The following is a 24,384-nucleotide window of genomic DNA, read 5'->3' as shown; positions in this document are numbered from 1 at the left end:
GACAAGGAACAAGGACGCACACCATCGGCGGGCGCAACCACGACGCGCGCGCCCGTTCGGCCGCATGCCCTCATCGATGCGGGCAGACGAGAGAGGCCGACCGCCGTGCCGCGGCCGCTGGGGCTTCACGAGTTGTTGCGAGGCGAGGAGGGAGGAGCCGAGGAGGAAACGGGACGGGTGGGGCAACCGAGCCGGGGTCAAATCCCTCATGATCCTCCGCTTTTCCTCCAACCACCCCGAAAACATCCAAAATCCCAGCCCCGTCCGTCCCACCCCGCCCCCAGTTCATCCGCCTCGTTATAATCCTCCGCCCCCGCCTGTCGCCTGCTGCCCGCACTCTCTCCTGAAATCCCATGCGCCAGGCCCCGCCCGGGATCCTTGTCCCATTCTCCTCCCGCCTCGCCGTCCGTCCCCGCGGGCTCGCCGGCGGCCGGGCCGCCCTTCGGTCGTCACGGACGAAACCGCCTCCCGGCTCCCGCGGTCACCGCGCGCGCGCGGAGCCGCCTCGCCTGCTGGCCGCGCCGAGGGACAGGCATCGCGCCGGAGCAGCCCGCTTCCGCTCCCCTCTGCCCGCGCCGACGGGAGTGCAGATCCATCCGGGCTCGGATTCATTTCCTCTGATCCTGGTAAGGAGCGCCGCCTTGCCTGGCTGGATGATTGGATTGTTCCGAGTTTGTTTTGTTTTGTTCTGTTCTGGTATGGCCACTACCTTTCTCTCTCCGCAGTGACCTGTGACTGTGCGCAATCAAATTCAAATCTTTCTTCCTGTGGGCTGATGGCCTGATCCTCCTTTTCCAATCCACGCTACCGCCTACTGTTCGTTTTCCGTACCATTTCTTTTTCCAAAATTTTCGGATTTTTTTATAGCCGGATGCCCCGTGCAGGCCCTTCCAGATGCTCCCCGGTTTCCGATTCGGCGGTAGAAATCATCACAAGAATCTCTGGTCAGCGAGCTATTAAAAGGGCGCTCTGTGTTTCCTGTCGCAGGTTGACTTGCGCTGTGATTCGCCCATGGCGAGCAAACGAGATTGCCAGCACAAATTCACCGCATATATTCCTCTTTGCCTCTTTCGTGTTGCATCGCGGAGCAACTTTTCACAGACTAACAGCCCATGAATTTTGTGCCAAGGTGGGTGCCGTATGCAGCAGAGCAGCCTGCCTACACCCTACAGATTGTTGGCACCTGCCACCTGAACAGTCAAGCAAGGCAGCACGCATTTTTATCCCTCTGCGGCAATGTTTGCACAGTGAGCTTTGTGGATTTGCTTCCTTTTTTAGCTAGTACCAGGTGCAGTGAGCCGTGCGGCAATTACTCCGCCCTCCTCCTTCCATGGTGGATTCCTGTTCACTCCGCCAGGGAAGGCTGCCCCTGCCTGTGCCTTTCTGGGCATCTCTTACTCTTGACTCTTCACAGCATGTTCTTTCTGTGTGCTGTTAGGGCCTTAGGGACCCTACTTAAATAATTCAGCAATCAACCACCAATCTGTATTTTTGTTTTTAGTTTTTTTAATAATCCTTATCCCTATGATCTGGTCCTGTATTTCACGAAAGAAAGGTATCCGTATGACTGATGTGTAAAGGCTGTGGTAGAGTGGTCAGTGCCTCTGTGGTAGGAGTAGGTTGTATTGCTAGTCTGGGGTTTTGGGCACGGAAAGAGCTGTTGGTTCACTGCTATGGAAATCTCACCTTACTTCTTACGATAGACTGTTACAATGGGCTGTAAGCTTGCATATTGCCTGATCATCTGCCTTTATTTGGTTGTTATGTTCATGTTTGTTCATTTAGGGTACGGCTTTATCATTTGTATTGTCAAACCAGCATCAAGAATCATGTAGTCTGGATCTGGATAGCCCAGAAAGCTGCACTCCATCTCCTGTTGGTATATGTCGAGTTTTTATGGGTTTGGCTCATGTCGCAGTTCTCATGCTAGTGGAATCTCTAGTAAAAAGTTGAGGGATTATACCTACTTTCTTGGGATTCTGACGGTTTACATTAGTATAAGTTTGCGTCGGAAAGTGAAGACTAACTAACATTATTCTGTCAATGTTTCTACAGGTGCTTTGCAAAGTTGCCCTATTTTTCTGGTTGTTGGCTTTAGTAGGTGTACAGCATACTACTTTTGTTTTTTTGCTTTTACTCCTTTTCCCTTTTTGTTATCCAGGCCTGCAATGCTATTCATTTCATTTGAAGGTTAGTGAATTTAGACAGTTCTCATGTCGGGAGTAGAGCCTCGTGTACTTAAGTAGTTTCTTACTATTCTGTCGATAGACTTCCCAACTATGCTGCAGATTCGGTTTCCAGCTCGGTTAGTGTTTGTGAACCGTGGTATCTTTTGTCATGCACTGTATCTAAACTTTCAAGTATTTGTTCAAATTTGCAACAGCAAAATGCCTTCAGCTGTATTCATTTAAGTAGCCAAAATTTTGCTTGTTCTTCATGTATAGTTTGTGTCACTCTTCTTACAATTTTTTGCTTTGGTTTCTCTATGGACATAAAGCCAAGATTCTGCCAGTACAAATGCCGATCTGTAGCTGTGAAGAGACTATCAACGAGTTTGAGACGTTAACACGCGATGCTGGACGCGTGCAGCAGGATACACTAAAAAGGATCCTTGAGTTGAATGCTGATGCTGAATATCTTAACCACTTTGGCCTCAATGGGAGGATGGATGTAGAGAGCTACAAATCCTGCATCCCGCTGTGCGTTCACAGCGATCTCGAGCCATATATCCAAAGGATTGCTGATGGTGATACCTCCCCAATCCTCACTGGGAAGCCCGTCACTTCCCTGTCTCTCAGGTACTTTTATTGCTTGAAAAATGCGTTCTCTTGTTGTATATATTGGTGTATGAAGGTCCATGTTTGTAATCTTGTCTTGTCTCTTTGGCTCCACAGTTCTGGTACAACACAGGGAAAGCCTAAATTCTTGCCATTTAATGATGAATTGCTTGAGACCACACTTCAAACATTCCAGACTTCTTATGCATTTAGGAACTGGTGAGCAGCTTCAATTATGTTTATATAAATTGCTAATTTATTTAGTTAAATTGTTGCCTGGTTTGTGGATATCTTGCATCCTAGACTTTTAAAACCACGTTCTGTTCTTTTTACAGTGAATATCCTATAGGCAAAGGAAAGGCCTTGCAGTTTATCTATGGTAGCAAGCAAGTGGTAACAAAAGGTGGCATCCTTGCTACAACTGCAACAACAAACTTGTACCGGAGGCCACGTTACAAGGAAGGGATGAAGGATATCCAGTCTCAGTGTTGCAGTCCTGATGAAGTTGTTTTTGGCCCTGACTTCCACCAGTCCTTATATTGTCACTTGCTCTGTGGGTTAATATACTCTGACGAGGTCCATCAGGTGTTCTCAACATTTGCTCACAGCTTAGTCCATGCATTTCAAACATTTGAGGAAGTTTGGGAAGATCTATGTGCCGACATAAGAGATGGTGTTCTCTCAGAAAAAGTTACCGTGCCATCAATTCGTGAAGCCGTTACAAAGATCCTGAAACCCAACCCTGAACTTGCCGACTCGATCCACAGGAAGTGTATGGGCTTAAGCAACTGGTATGGTGTAATCCCAGCACTCTGGCCAAATGCAAAGTATGTCTACGGCATCATGACAGGATCCATGGAGCCATATCTAAAGAAATTAAGACATTATGCTGGCCATTTACCACTGATAAGTGCGGACTATGGTGCATCTGAAGGATGGGTTGGCGCTAATATAAACCCATCACTGCCACCTGAACAGGTGACATATGCTGTACTCCCTCAGACTGCTTATTTCGAGTTCATTCCTTTAGAGAAGCCAAAAGGGGAGGAGTCAGAGAACAGTGCATCCATTCATTACATAGAATCGGATCCAGTTGGCTTGACTGAAGTGAAGATCGGCAAAATCTATGAAGTTATAATAACTACCTTTGGAGGTACCATTCCTTATCGGTCACTATACAATCTTGAATTGAGATTCATTTGTAATTATATGTTCTATTTCTACCACTGTCACCTGATTCAGATATGTTACCTTACAATACTAGTATTTCAGAAGTATAATCTGATGGCTAATGGTTTATGCTATTTAAAATTTTCAATGAAAAGCATTTTTGAACAGAAAACCAAAATGCACACAGTTGGCATGAATACATCAAGCTTATGCCTTAAGCACATGGAGTAATTATTGCTTGTATTTGTGGTCCACTCATTGCAGCCTATTCATTAGGGTTTAGTTCATATTGTATTAGGTAGCTATAGCTGCACAATCTCTTGATGTTAGTAGTCTCACCAAACTCATATTGATGCTTTATTATCTCAGATAGTAGTTATCCTAACACATCCGTCACAACATTTTCAAATACTTTTACACGCGGATATTGTAAAGCTTAGGTGCAATGACTTGAATATAAAAGTGCTTATTACTCCATATTAAATTTCTGGAGAAACATATCATATCTCTGAATATAGTTACAATCCCTTTTTGGCTGTGGTGTAGGTCTGTACCGCTACAGGCTAGGAGATATTGTGAAGGTAGCGGGCTTCCACAACTCAACACCTGAGCTCCAGTTCATCTGCCGCAGAAGCCTAGTCCTGAGCATCAACATCGACAAGAACACTGAAAAAGACCTCCAGCTGGCTGTTGAGGAAGCAGGAAAGCTCTTGGAAGCGGAGAAGCTGGAAATTGTAGATTTTACTAGCTTCGTGGAGAAATCAAGTGATCCCGGTCGCTATGTCATCTTCTGGGAGCTGAGCTCTGATGCAAGCGAGGATGTCTTACAAAACTGTGCAAATTGCTTGGATCTAGCCTTTGTCGATGCAGGATATGTGGGTTCAAGGAAGATCAAGACCATTGGCCCCCTTGAGCTACGGATACTGAAGAAGGGAACCTTCGAGGAGATCCTAGATCACTTCCTGAGCCTTGGTGGTGCTGTGAGTCAGTTCAAGACGCCTCGATTTATCAACCCATTAAACATCAAGGTACTGCAGATACTAATTAGGAACACCACCAAAAGTTACTTCAGTACTGCATATGGGCTCTGATAAAAAGGGTAATGCTGCTTGTAGTTCCATGTAATTATCTTTTCTTTCCGGTTCTGTTGTAGTCTCCAGATAAAGAAAACAATCTGTTTTAGTCTCTTGCCATAATACTATATGTTCCAGTGCTGCTGGTTGTTAGAATCTCTGTAAATCCATATGCAGTTGTAGCAAGAGGTATCAGAAAAGTGAAGTTGTTGCTGCCTACTTGGGTTTTGATTTCTGTTTACAGCAAGCAAATGCATTCATGCTGACTCCAGAGTAAACGCAGCCAAATCTCAGCCCCAGCTGCCTACAATATTTCTGAATCTTTATCTGAACATCTTAAGGTAGCGTGTTCATGCGGATTTCATGCATCACTTATGACATTGGGCTGCAGTAAAGTGCTGCTTTCTTTCGTCTCTGCACTGTTCTTTTACTCTTTATTCTTCAGCAGCACTTTGTGGGCTACTGGGATCTAGCTAAAATCATCCTGTGATGATGCCAATCTTATTGCTGTTGGTACCCAGACAGAGTCAGCGACACCAAGGAAAAGCACTGATTACAGGGAAAAAGTCTAAAAGGCCAATGGTCCATTAGACATGTGACAGTGGAAAGCACCATCTCGTTCAACTATCTGATAATTGCAGTACAATTCAATCATACACATTGTCTCTGAATATAATACTAGTACTAATCTTTTACTCGTCCTCCAATCAGTTTACATACATACTCGTCCTCTTATTATGATATTTGATGAAGCACACACATATAGAACGTGGGGAAATATCGCTTTCAAATTTAAATAGACAGGTCGCTGTCAACGTTAACGGGAGGCCCCTTTCGTGGGTCTTGGCACGGAGACTGCGAGGGATCACGGAAGGGATCAAAGGGCGTAGTTGACGTCGATGAAGCTGAGGATCTGGTGGACGGCGCCGGCGATGTCCTCCGCCGAGTATCTTGCCTCGCCGAGGATCTACAAAACGTCGCAGAAACATATTCAATCCACATGCATCAACAGTTCAACACACCAAGATGTAAATATATAAATGTGATGTACCTTGACGTTGAAGGAGTAGAGAACGGTCTGCTCGATGGTGGTGATGTTGGTGTGCAGGATGGACATCTGCATGTCCTCCAGCGCGGCGATGGTCTTGATCAGCTGCCCGGGCCGGCGCCGGGACAGGATCTTGATCATGGCGTCCGCGCCCAGCGCGCGCACCTCGATGTCCGCCAGGCACGACTTGTTCTCGGCCACCTCCTCCCGGAGCCCGCCGCCGGCGTCGGCGCCTCCGGCTTCCAGGTCCAGTATCTTGGCGGCGCCGCCATCGCCGCCGCCGGACGCCACTGGGAAAGGGAGGCTCGGAGGGAAGAACGCCGGCGGCGGCGGCGGCGGCGGCACCTGTGGCTGGTGGTGCTGCTGAGCGGGCGTTGGCGCGCCGGCTCCCGCTGCGTCCACCACCGGCCGTGGCGCTTCGCCGGACCCGCCGTACAGGCGCCGCCGCTTCTGCGACTCCAGGCACTGGATCAGCTGCTCTAGCTCCCTGATGAACTCGATGGCGCCTCCTATGATGGATGCTTGGTCTCCCTGCAGACAGCATACGTGTCAGTCAGTCACAAAGTACTTACGATTGTATCGACTAATCCTTGCTGAACTTACATTTTCTTACAAGGAAAACCAACAATTTTCCAACAAATTACCACTATGTTTCACTTCTCACATATCTCATTTTTCAGTTGTCTTCATGCTGATGGGTGACTGACGTCCATCATATTAACCTATTTTGTTAGAGTAAGTTAACGTGACCGAGCCAAAATGGTGACGTAGCGTAACTAACCAAACTTATAAGGCTCGTATAATTTACTTATGTTCAATTCACATGTCAAGTTGGCGTGCAACCACTAACCAGCTACATGTCAAACTTATATATGTGCAACTGGCCATTTTATGCCCCCCTAACTCATAAACTTTGAAGGGCACCTAACACAATAATAGGTGGTGATAAGGGGGCATTTGGATTTTTGGATGATGCGATAACTACCCTGATAGTAGGGATAGTCAAACAAGTCGTAAAACCGGTTCAAAATAACTGCATTTTGTGGTTTGTTCAGTTTTATGTTTGGTTTCTAAATTGGTCTTGGTTTTTAGTTTCAACTTGTAAAAAACAAATTATAGTATACCACAACCCATAAAATTATTGTGATGTTATCTCCAAAGCGACACCATTTGAACCAGAGTGATGGGACTTATGGCAAACATAGCCCAACAAAATTGTTGCAATTTTGCATGACAACAGTGTGCATGATTGCCATTTGTATGGTTGAATTTTCTTAAAAATGTTTGCAGTTTAGCAGGATGTTCAAAATTTTGGTTTCCATGAAAAACCAAACCAAAATGTTTCAGTTACTGAATTAGATCATGAGTTACACAATACATGCACAATTTTTATAGCGACTTGATCGGTATACGTATCTACATATGGCTAGCCAATGTAGTTTTCGAAAGAAAAAGAAGTTTACTTAACAACCCCAGATAATGTTCGTTTAACCCAATAAAAATATTTTGTTTAATTCAACCGTTTGAATATCGCAACGGGTCCAATCTACCCCTATTGAATTTTCTCCTTTTAATTTATCCACATATAAGTTAAATTATAAGTTCAAATGTGATCGAGATTATAAAGGACGTGATATCCAATGAAAGAAAAATACTTTAAGAAAATTTCTCATTACTTCTCATGCAATTTTTTAAATCTTTAGTTAATTTAATATTAGATTATCTGAATCTATATATGAAATATTCATGAAAAACTGTAATCTATTTTCTAACATAACTTAAAATGATTACCTAACATAATTTAAAATTGTCCTATGTCACTGGAGAAAACTTGAACTCAAACTCATGGGTATGTAAAAAGACCGAAAGGACAAATCTCATCAGCTAGTAGATTGGAAATTGGAATAGTTTGGCGGAATAAGTTGAGGGAAACTTTTGTTCAAGGTGCTACGGGGATAAGGCGGATTGTTTGGGTAGGGTAGTAAAATTGACTCTATTTTAGAAAAAAAAAGTTCAAATATTGGACATTACTAAAATGATACACTTAAGTCATGCACTGGGATAAATTTAGCAACATCCAAAGTCTTCGATCTCTCCTCCAAACCCTAGTAAGAAACCTCACCCGGCCGCTGCCCACCTCCTGCTCTATAATCTCCATCTGTAGCGAATTAACCCTAAAATCATGAATCCTGACCCTAGAAAGCGCAACAAATTAAAGCTAGCAGTGCTAGACACAATGCAGGAAACTCTACAAATCATTTAATAAATACATAAACGAGCAATGCATTTTTTTTCGAAAGGACGGCCGCAAGTTTTATTATTAGAAGAAGAAAATAAAAGCAAGTGCTGGTCCAGTTTTTATAAACGAGCAATGCATAGAAATTCCTTTCAAAAACCATTCCAAAAACACTTTTTTTTTGGCAAAACTGAAATTCTAAGTTATGTTTGTATAATAACCCCACATCTTTTATGCCAAAGTACAAAACAAATTCCTAATTTGCAACTGAATTGGTTTTTGAAAGCCACTGATCTCAACGTACCCTCTGGACGTAGGATCCCGGCATGAGTGACCTGAGGATCCTGAGGTACTCGTTCATCTGGCGCCGGCGGTTGCGCTCGACGGCGATGTGCGTCATCCGCTGGCTCTCCACCTCCTCGCTCGTCTTCACCGTCCGGGGCCGCTTCCGCCGGCCGCTCTTCCCCTGGTCCCCGGCCTTCTCCGCGCGCCCGCCACCGTCGGCCTGCTGCACCAGCGTCGTGCTCTCTGAGACGCCGCCGCCGCAGCCTTCGTGCGCGCCCCCGTCGTCGGCCGTCGTCTTGCTACCCTCACGGTCCGCGTGATGCTGGCCCGCGCCGCCGCGTGGAGGAGCGGCGCCGGGGAGGGACGGCAGGGACTGGAACCTGAAGAAGTAGCCATCGTCGTCGTCGTCGTCTTCATCAGCGCCGTTGTCGACGCCCTCGAGGGCGCCCGCGGACGCGGCGGGCTGGTTGAGAGCGAGCTTGGGGCCGAAGTCGGCGAACTGCAGCACGTCGGAGAAGCTGAGCTTGTCGAAGGACACCTGTCTCTGCGGCGGCGGCTGAGCAGAAGGCGGCGCCGCCTGGCCCAGCATGTAGTCGACCATCCCGGCGCCACCGCCGGGATGATCCTCCGGAGCCGCACAGTCCAGCGGCGCAAAGCTGTCCAGGTGACTGTGATGACTCCCTTGCTGCGGAGCATCATTTGCCAACAAGGAGAGATCAGTGATCTTTTGAGTAGAGAGAGCTTTTTTCAAACCTAAAAATTAACATGGCAATCGCGCGCATCATGCCATCATAGGCTTCCATATGCGCAGCGTCGTGTACCTCTTTGTCCATGATCAGATCACGGTATGATCGCGCACGCCGCGATCGACTAGCGTAGGTGCTTTGATGAAATCACGATGGACACATGCATGTAGATGCAGGCTCACAAGCAGTACGTGTGTATGTACGTGCGCATGGGAGCAGCTAAGCAACCAAGAAAGCTCCTCAGCAGGCTGAAGAACTGAGCAGCTCTCATTCACTGATAGCCATGTTTTGTAGGATGGTTTTGCAGGGATAGCAGCTAGCGAAGGAGACGGAGGAGGAAGAAGACGAGCTAGTAGCTTTGTGTTTGCGTTTGAGCATGGTGATCGATGACGGAGGAGGCGAGGAGCCTCTTGGGGGCATGCACGCATTAATTAGGATGACATATACGGGGGTGCATGGAGACGAAGGAGCTGATGAATTCGACCGCCGCGGCCGCCGCCTCCAGAGCTTGGCTCTCCGGCCGGTGAGTTATGTTCTTCACATGCGCGCGCTCCCCGCCTCTGCTTTTTTTTTTATCTCTCTCTCCTCCCTCGGTCTTCCTCTCCGCCGCCGACGCGTCATGGACGACGCATCGATCGATCGATCACGGATCGCTCTTCTTTTCGTTGCTTTTCTTTTCGACATGAGATGCATGGGTCAAGATTTATAAGGTCGCCGCCCGTGATAATTCTCCTCCTTTGGGTCTCTGGGATCAACACAGCTAGCAGACGAGATGCTAGTTTGGCAACAACGGTAGGAGAGAGACCTTTTTTTAAAAAAAAAACAACGGTAAGAGACGTCACTTATGTTGTTGCGGGCTGGGTCGATGCCCAGGCCAATGTCCGGCACACGTCGAGCAGGCCAGGAAGGCAGCAGCGGACTGGCACTTTTGGGCCATCTCGGACGGAGAGCGCGCCGGTCAGATCCGGCCCAGATACTTGCGCTCGGTTGGGCTGATGGGATGTGACTGACACTCTGACAGACGTGAGCAGCTGTTTCTTAACCATCACGGGCCCCAATGGCAAACCCGTGTTCGGACGAGTCAGACGGTCCACTACAGAAGGCCATACAGATACAGTGTAAACTCAAAGCAAAAAAAGGTCATACAGTGGGCCCTCCGGCGGTCCCACACGCAGTGGCTTTACCTCTTTGCTCCTCCTCGCAGTGCCGCAGCTCGTTCCTCTCTTGCCTTGTTTAGTTCACAATTTGGGAGTTCCAAAGTCGGGAGTTTGTCATAAATGCGCAACTGTAGCATTTCGTTTGTATTTGTGAATTATTGTCCAAAAATTGACTAATTAGGCTCAAAAGATTCGTCTCGCAAAGTACAACAAAACTGTGCAATTAATTTTTGATTTCATCTACATTTAGTACTCCATGCATGTATCGCAAGTTTGATGTGATGGAGAATCTTCTTTTTGCATAGTGTCAAAGTTGGGATTTTGGTGGAAACTAAACATGGCCTTGGAAAGGGAAAGGACAACTCTTACGCGGTACGCCCTCGGCCCTTCTCTGATGCCTCAGCAGCCAAAAGAATCGCTGCTAAAACAAGATGCAAGATATCTTTCAAAACAACAAGATGCATGTGCTGGACTGCTGGTTCCACAGCTCGAGTATTTCTTTAGCTCTGAAATCCGTTGCAGGATACTACGCATTAGTATATTCAGACACATTCAGAGCGCTGAACAGTAAGAAGCAGGAGTATGCATTAGCGTCCTGCCATACGCCACTTGAGCGCTAGTATATATTGCTCCAGGCGCCGTTCACGTACGTACGTCGGTGTGGACGTGTGGTCGATCGTACTGATCGGGGACAGTTAACAGGAAGGTTAAACAAACGAAGTGATGCATGCGGTAGTCGTACATGGACAGCAGGGCCGGAGGAGAAGAGAATCTCGCGTGGCAAGCATGGCAATGGCATTGGCATAGATATTATATATGATATCTCTTTCCGTTCGTCCGTCCGTCCGGGCCTGCCTGTCTGTGGTTGGTGATGGATGGATCATGCAGGTTTTAGGTGGTGTGATGCAGCTGCTTTCGCGTTTGTTCCCTTGCTCCTGGCCTTTCCTTCTTTCCCTCCCGCGGACCGCAAGATCAGTAGTGCTAGCTATAGACAGTAGAGTTGGGTGGATTTGCCTGGCTGTTTCTCGCCAGGCATGACATGACATGACATGACACGCACAGCTGAAATCTGCAGTACATGAGCGCTCCGTATATATGCTTTCCATCTTCTTTGCGAGGCATGCTTCCATCTCTTTATATATCGACTTTCCTTTTTGTTCTGTGGTACAGTCTGAATTTTCTCTGTTCACAAGCAAGGCACTGATTCCTTTGCTCACCCAAAGCTCGGAAGGGAGCAGCCAACCAGCCAAAATTGATACAGGTTGTGTACGCAGCCAATCATGCAGGGCAGAAACGAGATCTTGCAAGTACAGGTCTCGCGTGTACACGTACGCTCTGGAGCGAGTAGCCATACACACACCAACACACGTTCAAGTCATGCTTGGAAGTTGGAAGCAGCTAGCTAGTGGCTGCAAAGTGCGGTACGTATATACAGTCTTGCATCAATGGATCTCCCAGCCTTTTTTTAGTGTTAGTCAGCACTTGTTGACGGCTAAAACGTCCTCTTCTCAAGAGGATGGGTCGACGACGACCCAATGCATTTTCTTCCCCCACCGAACATCGATCGGCTGCAGATGGAATAAATCTGACGACAATACTGATTTATCAATAAACAAGAGTAGGAGTAGTAGAACGGACCACATGCTCACTCCTCGTCTGCCATGTCGTTGACAAACATGATTGCTGGGGGTACTCTACGTGTATCATTGAAGCAATGCAGTGCAAGTCAATACTAACATGTAACCACTGTTGAGTTCGGCGCCGCCGACAGTCGACAGGCGGCACCTAAATTTCCATCGCTGGCTAAGGTTTGTTCCCGTTGCTTATTTTTTATTCCCGTCACATCAAATATTTAGATACTAATTAGAAGTATTAAATATAAATTATTTACAAAACCCATTACACAGATGGAGGCTAAACAACGAGATGAATCTATTAAGTCTAATTAATCCATGGTTTGATAATGTGCTGCTACAGTAACCATTTGCTAATGATGAATTAATTAATTAGACTTGATAGATTCGTCTCGCCGTTAGCCTCCATCCGTACAATTAATTTTATAATTAACTTATATTTAGTTCTTCTAATTAGTCTTCGAATATTCGATGACACGAAATAAAAACTTTAGCTCAAGAAATTAAACGTCCCCTTACCCCGCGCACCAGCTCTCCAAAGACATCGCACATGCCCTTTCACATCAAATTATTTGTTGATCCCTAACTCCCTGTCGCGGTGCGTCCTTGCGTTCGGCCAGAAATTTATTCATCGGTTGTTGGAGAATTCTTCCTTTTCTTCTATTTTTATGGCAGAGACAAGTAGGTTGTGCTGGGTATTCTTGGCTTTATCAGCATGTTGCAGTTGCCAACCAAAAAAATTAAAGAATTGTAATCAAAAACAAAAAATAAAGAATTTTTCGCTGAGAGGTGTATCCGGCATTGTTTACTACGTCAGCTACTCTTTTTTTCTCTCATCAAGGTCAGCTAACTCTGTCGCCGTGCCCACTTTAGTAATCACAGTCTGTATAGTATATGATTCGAAAAAGTAGACCATTTGCGCGTAGCATTGCCAAAGCAAAGGCCTTTTTAGTCAATCCAGGTCACACCAGCTGTCCACCACCACCCGCCTCTCCACCCACGCGGGCCCCGCAAGTCGGCGGTCCAGCCAGGTCACTCCCAGTTCCCAACCGAAGCCCGCCGGGCCCGCCAAGCTCCATCACGCGCGAGGCCCCAGAAGAAACAAAAATCACAACCGAGTCCCTGATAACCTCCCCGGGTACAAAAGCCCCTCTTCCACTTGGCCCCCTCCTCGTCTTCCTCGCCGCCTCACTCGAACGCCGCCGCGCCACACTGCTCTCACCTCGCCAATGGCGAAACCGACGAGCCGCCACCGCCGCCGCCACGGGGAACCCTAGCGGAAAAACGGAGTTTCTTCCGCGTCCCCGCGTCGTAGCTCCTGAGCCGGCCGTTGCGGCCCCCGCGAGCTCTCCAAGTCGAGGTAACCGCCGCCACAGCCGCAACAAGCTCTTCTTCATCCTCTCTCTGGCCACCCGAAACCTTACATCTCTGAGTTCTATGATCCACCTTACCATCTACCATTTCTCCTTTCGCCGTCGCTATTTCTATTCAACTGATTCTCGGTTCTGCAGAGGCATTCGGTTCGGCGGAGAGGGGGAATCCCGCCTTCGGGGGCGACATGGCGAGCGACCCCAAGGAGATGAAGTACAGGAGGAGGGGCCGGGTTCCTGAGCCGGTCCAGTACGGGCAATGCAGCGACCGGAGTGGCGCCCTGGATTGGGGCGCGCTCAAGCAGGACCCTCTGGAGCTGCTCCGGAAGCTCGACGAGATACGGGACCAAATCACCCGTTCTTGCGAGCTCACGGGGCAGCCGCCGGAGCGCCACCGCATGAGCCGCCGCACGGTCTCGCTGCGCCCGTCGCATGCCGAACCGCCGCCGCACGCAGGCCGGGGCCCGGAGTACTACCGCTCGCGCTACGCCGGCCGGTACAGGACTAGCTTATTACAGCCGAGTCCGTACGACCAATTGCAGCGCTCCGTCTCTGACGAGACGTACACGAGGCAGTCGAGCGGTCGGTTCCGACAATACCCCGATGGTCGGCGGGAGAACTATGGCTTTGGTCAGGGGAGTCGCCATCACAGCACTTGCCAATGCGCGCAGTGCCTTCCGGTACAGCGGGTGGTGGCGCCCGAGGAGAACATTCCGATGGCCAGGTACTTCGCAGGGCAGCAGGGGTCCTTTCGTTTCGATAGGTCTCAACCATTCTCATCGGAGCTTGACCGGAGATCTGTGGCTTCATCTCTGTACTCGGACCCTTCCATGTCAAAGAGGAGGGTGGAGTATTTCAGGAAGAAAGCAGAGAATTTTTGTCGGCCATTGAGGGGTGCTGCACCTTTTGTTGTTTGCAGCTCCTGTTCCCATCTTCTGCAGATGCCTCAGGGGAAATTCACAGGCTGCAAGAAGAATCAGGTTCAGTGTGGTTCATGTTCAGAGATTATTAATCTCAAGCCTAAGGAAGCAAAAGTCCATCCGGTGATCCCCCAATCGTCTTTCCCAGTACCAAAAAGTGTCAGAAGTTCCAATCACCGGGACCCCAAGAGTTCCGGGTGGTATCAACATCAGGATGATGACAATTTTAATTTCTATAAGTTGCAAGCACATGATAGCCACCGACAGAAGGAGGATTTTTCTGACAATATGTCACCATCTTCTACCGGGAGTTATGATAGAACAGACAGTGAGCGTGGGTCAAGCAGGAGCATTCAGTTAAAATCAGTGCCTGCAAGCAGGTCTAGATTCTCAAATGACCCGAAGGACATATTATGTCAAGGAGATACAGGCAGTCCACAAGGTCCAATTTTAGAGGACAAACAAATTGATCCATTCTCCAGTCAACGGAAAGATTATAGTGGTGGGGATCAAATCAGAAGAAAGGAATATGACATAAATAACAAAGCAGATTATGAAGCCAATGGTGGCGATGAAAGTCTTGGTAGGAAATGTACAGAGAAGAGTAAAGAAGGCCATAGGGGTGTGCTTGGAGATGAATGTAGTAACCGAAGAACACATGAACTAAAAGGTAAACATGGTAATGTTGGCAGTCCTGAAGACAGAATTGTGGGTAACAAATACAAACAAAAGACCAGTAATGCTGTTACCAGCAGCCTTGAAGATGAAGGTATGAGCATAAAGTACGAACGTAATGGTAGCTTCAGAGTTCAAAGCATTAGTAAGAGATATGAAAAATGCAACAAAAAGGATGACAGCAATACTCTTGAAGTTGAGAGCATAACTAAGAGATATGAACAAGAGAACATCAAGGGTGACTCTGGTAAACTGCTGCACTCAGATAATATAAATGGCGATACGCCAGCCAAGAATAACTCATTAGTTAATGAGTGCACAAACTCAAGTTCTCGTGTTTCATCTGAGGCCGAGGTAGATGAGATGCAGTCTTCCATTGGTAAGAATGGGGATTCATCCTTTTTTACTGGTTTCCTGAAGAAAGGTTTCAAGGACCTTTCTTTATTCAACCAGTCTGCAGACAGTGCTAAGGTTTCAATCAATGGTCATCCAATCTCTGAACGAGCTCTCCGGAAAGCAGAGAAGAAAGCTGGTCCTGTTGGCCCTGGTTCATATTGGTAAGTCATTTGCTCACTTAGCCATTCAGAATCTTTTATGCTAAACTGTATTTGTTTAGTTTATGCTGCACGCAGCCATACATCAATTGCCCTAGTCGTATTTATTTCAGCAGCGTCCACCTTACTCAGAAAACATTGAATCTGTTAGCAAAGTATTGAGACAATAATAGGCTCAAAACACGCAGCTTTTGCTTTTATGCTTCAGTGCAGCCCTAGTTTATCAGTGGCAACTTGAGATGATGACTTGGTTCGAACACTGGTAGGACAATCCCCTTTTGATCACATTATCATGCCTGGTTTCTACTGCTAGCACTGTTTTGATTGGCTTTCCTCAAACTTCTGAAGAAGAAAGAAGGCTAATCTTTTGTCAGCCAAAGTGGTCACCTTCACTTGAGGTGATCTCTGTAACAATGTTGTTCTTTCATTATTTGAGAAGCCAGGAAGGTTCTTGTGAACAATCCTTGTTTTCGTTACTGATTGCTTCGAGCAATGTCAGCTCAAACCTCACAAATTCATGTGATTTTCCATATCAGTAATAGCTTTTCATTTTTCAATATCTGTTCACCCGGAAATCAAGATATAACCATTTCCTTGGCACCTCAGTAAATAGAAAATTGGTGCTACTTTATGGCAATAGTGAAAAAAATTTGTAGTTAAGAAATTGCTAATTTATGCTGTAGTTTCAAAGGTATAGCCATATCAGTCGGAAATATCTTGACATTTTCAGATATATTTGTCTTCAAACTTTCATACCTATAAATGGATATATTATTATAGAAACTGATGGAAAAATATTATGTTTTGGAGACCGTCAGTGTGCAAAGCAACACTTATTAGTGACTTAGATCATAAATTAGTATGATGAGCATATTGTCTAAGAAACGAATTCTGCTAAATCTTCACCAAAGATACTGGTTTTCAGGAAGTTAATTCGCAGTGCATTGTGAATTTATTTAAAGCAAGGTAACATATCCTTTTTTTCTTAATTTAGGTACGACTACCGTGCTGGATTTTGGGGTGTCTTTGGTCAAGAATGTAGAGGCATTATCCCTGTAAGTTGAACTTTCTGCAAGTAATATTTGCTCGAGCACTATTTATTTCTATGTCATCACAGAATGTTCTTTTCTTTCAGCCATTTATTAAAGAATTCAACTATCCGATGCCCAAGAACTGTGCTGGTGGGAATACTGGAGTTTTTGTAAATGGCAGAGAGCTCCACCAGAAAGATTTTGATTTGCTTGTAGGGAGGGGGCTCCCTCGTATATCTGGAAAGTCATATTCTGTTGAGATATCAGGAACTGTGGTTGACGATACGACTGGCATGAAGTTACGTGGTCTTGGAAAGCTTGCTCCCACGTAAGTTGCTTGACAGTAAACGCATGGCCCTTTTCTACTTTCTTATAGGTAAATATGCAGTAATAAATATATAGGAAAACCATAAAGGTGCTAGCCTTTTGTTTTACCAATGAGGCCGAATATAAACTTTAAGCATAATAGCATCCTCACATTTACTTCCTGAATTAATCTAATGCCATAACCAGCACCTAGGTTTTATTACTTCTTTTCTATCAGAATCTAGAAATACTGATAGGTTTTATTGCTTCTTTTCAAGTATTTTCAATGTTTGAGTTAGCAAGAGACATTGAAAATGCTTGATTGCCAAGTTTCTCTTGATCAGATCTCTTAAGTAGTGGGGTTTCCAGATACTAATCATTTTTCAATTTTTAATTTATCAGAATTGAAAAAATGAAACGTGGCTTTGGCATGCACATCCCTGAAGAGACAAGTTAGCTCTCTGGATATCCTGTGTCTCTGCTGTTGCTGAAGTTTCTTCACCTAGAAGCTGCCAAATAGGAGTCCATGTTTAATAATATGATGCCTGGTGACAATGGAAGCAAGCCCCTCCAATCATGTCTTCAAGCCTGACCGCTTTGCAACAGTACAGCTCCAGATGTTGAGACAACGTGTACTCATTCAGTATCATCCTACCGGAATGCTGTATCTTCGTGGCGGCAGCTCCAGGCTACGGTTGCTCCTGTCTATTCCTTTTGCGAGAGTTCCTCCTGTTTCTGTACATTTTGCAGTTGCTTGTGTTGTTGGTGCAAGTTGCCACACCATGGGTAGCAATCGGTGGTTGTTACTGTTATGAGTTTGTGGTACAGTGGTGCAATTCGCTTGCAATAGAGTGTATCTATATGTAAATATTTTACGCAACTCTGTGAAGAGGGGAGATTTGATACCCTGTGCATCATGCAACAATGAGAGCCCCCCCCTCCCCAACGCCAGCCCCCCTCGTTCCGCCGCCGCCGCGCCGCCCACCACTGCCGGCGTCAACCCAAGCCTACCTCCGCGGAGCCCCACCGAAGCCGACCCTCAACCAGACCCCACGACCCCGACCCCCACTATCCCCATCCTCAGCGAGAGCTTGGGAGCAGTTCGTCAATGGCTCCCCACCGCCACCTCCGCGATTCCACCGACGGTCGCCGCCCGAGGCCGATTGGGTGCCGGCCTCGCCGGATCCGCGAGTCACCTCGCCGGATCTGAAGATCCCCCTACAGAATCTGCTTCCTGCTGGCTCCAGGCCCCCCCACATCGCGACGGACGGGACACGGTCCTATGCGGAGGTCGTCCGAGGGAGAGGAAGAGTCTTCAATACTCCAGCTGCCCGCGCACCTCTACGCCGCCATGGTGACGACACCTCTACTACCCATGGGAGATGGATTAAATCTGGCGACAAGACAACCACGCGGCGCAATCAAGACACCCCGCCAGCGACTCAGCCCCCCGGACCTCCGTACGGCGGTGTAATGGGAGCTCTGCAGCACAATCCGGATCTCCATGCCTGGCAACCTGTGAAGAGTCGTCGGATGCGGCGGCAAGCGCGGCCCGAGACGCCGCGACGCGACGGCGGACATGATCGGAGCAACAGAGGCCATTCAAGACGGCCAGCAAGCCGGGCTTTGCTCGATTTTAAGCGGGCAACACAGGGCCGCTGCTTCCGCTGCCTCGCCCACAACCACCTCGCCTCCGCATGTCGTGACCCGGTGCGCTGCTTTCGGTGCCGGCGCTTCGGGCACAGGGAGCGCGACTGCAGAGCAGGGCGGCAGCAACCTCGCCGGAGATCTGAGCTCCGGGGACCTCCACGCACACCCACACCACCCGAAAAGCCAAGCGACACCACTCCCGACCACCGCCCGCCGCCTAACACCTCCAAACCTCCAACTCATCGCCGCCAATCCAACTGCTGCCCCCCTTCCCGGAGCCCCACCAACTCCAACCCAGAGCCACCACAACCAACATGGCCATAGGCGACCCGCACACACGGCCGGAAGTTGAGACGGTCTTCGTCTCCACAACCTTCCACCTTGAGCATGACGCACGGGACTGGGAAGCCTGTGCGCTTGTCCCGTGGGCTCTGCATCTGCCGCCGGATGCCGGCGCCAGGGACATTGCCACCCTCCTCACCAGAGAGCTCCATCTGCGGCCCGGTGATGTTGCCGTCACCCTCCACCAGCCCGAGCCGTACCTCATCAAGTTCGAGCAAGCTGAACATGCGGCGGAGGCGCGGCGGCGGGGAAGATTCACAGGAGTCGACATCGACATCTGCCTCTGCACTTGGAGAAGCCTCACCCACGCCCTCGGATTTCGCATCTTCTACAGAGTTCGCCTCTGCCTCGACGGAATCCCAGCCCACGCTTGGACACCGGAGATCGTCGAGCGCGTCATCGGCCACAAGTGCGCCCTGCAGCACATCGTCACCGATCTCCTTCAACCAGCGGACTCCATACACATTGAGTTGTGGGCTTGGACAGTCGATCCGAGCGAAATCCCGAAGAAGGTATGGCTCGCATTCACTCATAACCCAACTGCAAGATCATCTACCTTTGTAGTCTCGGCCGAGCCCTCGCAACTGCCCTGGCAGCAAGGGACCCGGTATGAGGTCTTCATCCACTTGCCCCTTCTGGAGGACTACTCGGCGGCGGCACAGGATCTCCAGCAGGCCATCGACAATCCGCAAAGCATCGTCCCAATCAGGCGTCACTATGAGTGGCGCTACGGGCTTGTTGACGGTGCGCCGGCTGATGCACGGTCGCGCTTCCCGGCGCGACTTCCTCGACCGCCGCGGGAACACCCCAGCGTGGAACCAAGCGGGGGACGGCGAGCTCCTGCGGCCGGCTACAGAGCAGAGCATGGCGGCCAACCCGTACCTGATGCTAGGGAAGGCGGGCGGCGGCGCGACACCTCCACCCATCAAGATCACCGTACCAGAGAAGACCGCCCCAGGCGTCGGCCGGCGAGGCAACGCTGTGATGATCGGCCATTCACCTGGCCGTCCCGTCGCGGCGGAGATGACGACGACCACGAAGACGACTACGAGCACCCAGGACAGGGGCGGCACGTCGACTCCGACTATTGGGGGTGCGCGGGAACGGTACGCCGTGACCGCACGCGCTCCCCCCCCACGGCGCAGCTATGCGCCTCCGCAGGGACGGCGACAAGACGACGCCGGCGCACTGGGACTCGCCAGCCTAGCTCCATCCCAACTTCAAGCAATCTTCGCGGAGCAGGTGGCAACCTTGAAGCACTACATCCAGCACCAGGTAATTGAGGCACCTCCCTCGACTGACATCTCCACCTTGGATGCCAGGACACACTTTTGGCACGCCGGCGCCGATGAGTACATCCGCAAGGCGTGCCGGCTTGCCGACCGGCTAGGCATTGAGGAGGCGGCTCCGGGGGAGAAAGCCTGGTCCGATCCAGTCCCACTGCCGCAGGTCTTCACCACACTTCGCACGGCGCTGCTGCAGGAACCGGCGACGGCGGCGCCGACGGCCTCTTCGACAGTCGAAGAAGTTAGCCGGGCCCTTGCTACGCTGGGCGTTCAGGCCGGCCAGGGTTGCCAGCCTAAGCAGGCCGCGGCCCAGCCAGGAAATTCGCCTGGCAGGGAGGCCCAACAGGCGACGCCTGCTCCGACAGCTGTGGAGGTCCACTGGGCCCTTGATGCGCTGGCCATCGAGGCCGGGCAGGTTTGCCAGCCCAAACAGGCTGCGGCCCAGCCAGGCAGCTCGCCTAGAAGGGAGGCCCAACATGCGATGTCTGGCGCACCAGGCCAATGTGAGGGCCCATCTCCACCAGAGCCAGAGCACCTGAGCTACGACTTGGCCCATGAACTCAACACCGAGCAAGCCATTGTGGTCCATCAAATGCATCCAACACCGATCCATTACCATCGCAGACCAAGGCCGGCCCATAACGTAACACCAGAACGGCCCAACCCAAATCAATCGCCACCAACCGCGCCACTGACCAAGCTACCGCCACAAATTGACAACCTTTTTGCAACACCTCCGCCACCAGCCATAAAGCAAGCTCCACCGCAACACGCGCGAAAAGGTCGCACCTTCGACATGACTAAAGTTCGGCGGAGTGCACGCCTAGCTAAAAAACCAGCTCTGCCAGCAGTAGAGCGCGCACAGCGTAACCTTTGCAAGAAACTGGGTGTTGGCACTAATGAGACGATGTCAATTGAACAGGTTTTGCAGGACTTCATTAACATGTTTCAGGGGCCGCTGCCGGACTACATCATATCGGCCATGACCGTCCTCTTCGACCTCGACGACGAAGCGGCGGACCAAACAAACGAAGCACTTCTGCAGATGGCTGGCGCTAATGTGGGTGAGCTTCAGGAGATGGAACATGAGGCTGCATGATCTCTGTTGCCGCAACTTACTCAAGCGTCATTTTGCCAATTTATGTATAGCTACTGTTATGTACCTTATAACTATGTTCCTCACCCTGCTGGCTGTGACCTTCGGGGAGGACTCCACTCACGCCCTGTTGGCTGCGACCTTCGGGCGAAAACAGTGAACGACAGACCACGTCGCGCCCACGTCAATCCTAAAACGACTACGCCGTTAATCACTACTGCTAAATGCGCCAATGAACAGGAGGCATCAACGCCGGCAACTCAGAACAAAAACAAGCACATCCACGGAATTACTACCTTACGAGACCCACGGGCATGGCTGCGTCAATCGCTACAGAAAATGCAATGCGGCCACCTCGCCTTCGTGCGCCACAAAATTATCTTCCATGAGTAGTAATTTTCAAATAATGAGCTGGAACGTGAGAGGGTTGAACGCTCCGGCAAGATGTCTCACAGTTCGCGAAACCATTGCAGCCACAGCATGTCACATTATATGCCTGCAGGAAACAAAACTACAAAGTATTGATGCGACGCTAGCAAACCTACTAGGGGGACCTCGCTTAGCTAACTTCACATATCAAGCGGCTTCAGGCACCAAAGGTGGTATACTGCTACTCTGGGATGAGCGAGTTTTTGACATACGGGATATCCAAACAAGTCGGTTTTTCATCTCAGCAACAGCAATAGTTAAGCATAGTAATGCTCGGTTCCAACTCACGACGGTATACGGCCCAACACGACACTCAGCAAAGCCTGCATTCCTACGCCAACTGCGAACAATGGCACCTGACGACACCATTCCATGGCTAATACTGGGCGATTTTAACTTAATCTACAACGCCAGAGACAAAAACAATAGCAACTTAAATCGCAGCCTTATGAGAAGATTCAGATCAGCACTGAATTATTGCGGACTTAAAGAGATTCACCTACAAAACAGACGATTTACCTGGAGCAATGCAAGACATCAGCCGACGCTAACGCGAATTGATAGAGTTTTCTGCAACGCTTCCTGGGATGTAAAATTTGATGATCACATCCTTCACGCCCTATCTTCTTCGCACTCGGACCACTGCCCATTACTACTTGCGCAATACTCGGGACCTCGCAAACCGACACCACTCCGTTTTGAAAATTTTTGGACGCGGCTACCAGGCTTCTATGAGACCGTAGACAAAGAATGGTCAAAGCCGACTACCCATACTGAGCCGTTCCATAGACTGGGCTGTAAACTGCACAACACTGCCCGCGCACTAAGATCCTGGAGCAGAACGCACGTCTCCGACGCCCGCTTAAAACTGCATATGGCCCAAGAAGTCATTCTGCGCCTGGATGAAGCTGAGGAAACAAGAACGCTCACGGAACCAGAACGCAACATACAAAGCAAACTAAAAACGCGACTTCTGGGATGGGCGGTCGTAGAGAAGATGAGAAGGAAGCAGAGCTCCAGGATAACCTACCTGCGAGAAGGTGATGCGAATACCAAGTTTTTCCACCTCAAGGCAAATGGGAGGAGGCGGAGAAACTTCATCCAAAGGCTGAAGAGGGGAAATACCTGGGCAGTAACGCACTTACAAAAATAGCAGATCGTCCAAGACCACTTCGACAACGTGATGTCCGCTCCTCCTACTCGCATTAAAACCTTCAACTGGGACATGCTACATTTCCCAGTAGTGGATTTAGCCGGAATTGACAACCCTTTCTCAGATAAGGAAATACAAGATGCCATAGCTGCCCTACCCAAAGATAAAGCGCCAGGCCCAGATGGCTTCACTGGATTGTTCTTTAAATCATGCTGGGCTATCATCAAAGGAGACGTTATTGCGGCAGTAAATGCTTTCCATGCTGGGAGATGCAATGACTTAAACTTGCTTAACACAGCAGCCATTGTTTTGGTACCCAAAAAGGATGGAGCTGAAACCATAAGCGACTTCAGACCGATCAGCCTTATACATGCAATAGCAAAGATCATTACCAAAGTGCTGGCAACTAGGCTTCAGCCCTACATGGACAAATTGATTTCGCCAAGTCAAAGTGCCTTCATCAAAGGGCGAAGCATTCACGATAATTTCCTGTATGTTCGGAACATGGCAAGAAGGTTTCACAGGAACAGAACGCCAACACTGCTAATGAAGCTGGACATCTCAAAGGCTTTTGACTCCGTTCGCTGGGACTACCTGCTTGAATTACTGCAACATAGAGGATTCCCTGCACGTTGGCGTAACTGGATCACGGCATTACTGGTCACATCAACCTCCAAAGTCCTCATAAACGGAATTCCAACCGACGCAATTGTGCATGGGCGAGGTCTACGACAAGGAGACCCCCTCTCTCCCTTCCTTTTCATCCTGGCGATAGACCCACTATACCAATTAATGCACACAGCGACAGGAATGGGATTACTTAAAAAACTAGGCGGCCGCACGCCGCGCACCAGCATCTCTATGTACGCCGATGATGCGGCTATCTTCATAAAACCAACAAAGGAAGATGTCACAAATATCACACAACTCCTACATTTATTCGGAGAGGCCACAGGACTACACACAAACCTGGAAAAGACAACAGTGGCCCCCATCAGCTGCAATAATGTAGACCTTGACGACATACTATCTGAATGGCCAATCACTCGAACCGGCTTCCCATTAAAATACCTCGGACTACCACTTGCGATCCGGCGCTTAAGGAAAGTTGACTTCCAACCCCTGAAAGACAAGGCAGCTAAAAAACTATCTGGGTGGCAAAACCGCAACATCACGCAAGCAGGACGAGTCTGCCTCGCCAAATCTGTGCTTTCTGCGCAACCTTTATATCTACTAACTGTATTAAAACCGCCAAGCGAAGTCCTAGACGAGCTAGATAAAATAAGGAAGCGATTCGTCTGGGCCGGAGACAGTTTGTTAACAGGGGGCAAGTGCAAGGTCAACTGGATCAAAACATGCTTACCCAAAGAGAATGGCGGACTAGGAGTGCTGAACCTTCATAATTTTGCTAAAGCACTGCGACTACGATGGATCTGGCACGAGTGG

At 48.9% G+C, this 24,384-nt stretch overlaps 4 protein-coding genes across 5 annotated transcripts; 3 read left to right on the top strand and 1 right to left on the bottom strand.

The window, feature by feature from the left end:
• Window positions 1-337: 337 nt before the first annotated feature.
• On the top strand, window positions 338-5,239 carry LOC117848434 (jasmonoyl--L-amino acid synthetase GH3.5). Of its 2 annotated transcripts, none has more exons than XM_034729840.2 (5): window positions 338-626; window positions 2,498-2,798; window positions 2,895-2,996; window positions 3,113-3,930; window positions 4,494-5,239. In XM_034729840.2, exons 2-5 carry the CDS (start codon window positions 2,518-2,520, stop codon window positions 5,036-5,038), a joined length of 1,746 nt encoding a protein of 581 aa, XP_034585731.1. In that variant the 5' UTR covers window positions 338-626; window positions 2,498-2,517; the 3' UTR covers window positions 5,039-5,239. The 2 variants fall into 2 exon arrangements, with proteins under 2 accessions (XP_034585731.1, XP_034585732.1); XM_034729841.2 differs by having other exon boundaries at window positions 885-2,798.
• A 345-nt stretch (window positions 5,240-5,584) lies between these two features.
• Window positions 5,585-9,863, bottom strand: LOC117848435 (transcription factor FAMA). Its single transcript, XM_034729843.2, has 4 exons — window positions 9,411-9,863; window positions 8,609-9,274; window positions 6,072-6,599; window positions 5,585-5,987 (listed from the first exon to the last, which is right to left on the bottom strand). Exons 1-4 carry the CDS (start codon window positions 9,420-9,422, stop codon window positions 5,898-5,900), a joined length of 1,296 nt encoding a protein of 431 aa, XP_034585734.1. The 5' UTR covers window positions 9,423-9,863; the 3' UTR covers window positions 5,585-5,897.
• Window positions 9,864-13,285: 3,422 nt separating this feature from the next.
• Window positions 13,286-17,862, top strand: LOC117849754 (uncharacterized). The gene is made up of 5 exons (XM_034731422.2): window positions 13,286-13,486; window positions 13,638-15,648; window positions 16,640-16,700; window positions 16,781-17,004; window positions 17,385-17,862. Exons 2-5 carry the CDS (start codon window positions 13,685-13,687, stop codon window positions 17,437-17,439), a joined length of 2,304 nt encoding a protein of 767 aa, XP_034587313.1. The 5' UTR covers window positions 13,286-13,486; window positions 13,638-13,684; the 3' UTR covers window positions 17,440-17,862.
• A 160-nt stretch (window positions 17,863-18,022) lies between these two features.
• Window positions 18,023-21,606, top strand: LOC140222348 (uncharacterized). Its single transcript, XM_072292658.1, has one exon. The coding sequence runs from the start codon at window positions 19,584-19,586 to the stop codon at window positions 21,357-21,359; it is 1,776 nt and encodes a 591-aa protein (XP_072148759.1). The 5' UTR covers window positions 18,023-19,583; the 3' UTR covers window positions 21,360-21,606.
• The last annotated feature ends 2,778 nt before the right edge of the window (window positions 21,607-24,384 follow it).

Source organism: Setaria viridis, chromosome 3, assembly GCF_005286985.2.
Source record: "Setaria viridis chromosome 3, Setaria_viridis_v4.0, whole genome shotgun sequence".
In the NCBI taxonomy this organism is placed as follows: Eukaryota; Viridiplantae; Streptophyta; class Magnoliopsida; order Poales; family Poaceae; genus Setaria; species Setaria viridis.
The sequence above is the reverse complement of the archived record's forward strand: the minus strand, read 5'-3'. Positions and strand labels throughout refer to the sequence as shown.

Excerpts from the sequence above, each read along its gene's own strand:
- LOC117848434 (XM_034729841.2), top strand. The coding sequence starts at position 2,437 with ATGTATAGTTTGTGTCACTCTTCTTACAATTTTTTGCTTTGGTTTCTC. Across the intron at positions 2,799-2,894 it reads GTCACTTCCCTGTCTCTCAG|TTCTGGTACAACACAGGGAA; the intron begins GTACTTTTATTG and ends TTGGCTCCACAG. Across the intron at positions 3,931-4,493 it reads TATAATAACTACCTTTGGAG|GTCTGTACCGCTACAGGCTA; the intron begins GTACCATTCCTT and ends GCTGTGGTGTAG.
- LOC117848435 (XM_034729843.2), bottom strand. Across the intron at positions 6,600-8,608 it reads CGGGATCCTACGTCCAGAGG|GGAGACCAAGCATCCATCAT; the intron begins GTACGTTGAGAT and ends TGCTGTCTGCAG. Across the intron at positions 5,988-6,071 it reads TCTACTCCTTCAACGTCAAG|ATCCTCGGCGAGGCAAGATA; the intron begins GTACATCACATT and ends GACGTTTTGTAG.
- LOC117849754 (XM_034731422.2), top strand. The coding sequence starts at position 13,685 with ATGGCGAGCGACCCCAAGGAGATGAAGTACAGGAGGAGGGGCCGGGTT. Across the intron at positions 16,701-16,780 it reads AATGTAGAGGCATTATCCCT|CCATTTATTAAAGAATTCAA; the intron begins GTAAGTTGAACT and ends CTTTTCTTTCAG. Across the intron at positions 17,005-17,384 it reads CTTGGAAAGCTTGCTCCCAC|AATTGAAAAAATGAAACGTG; the intron begins GTAAGTTGCTTG and ends TTAATTTATCAG.
- LOC140222348 (XM_072292658.1), top strand. The coding sequence starts at position 19,584 with ATGAGGTCTTCATCCACTTGCCCCTTCTGGAGGACTACTCGGCGGCGG.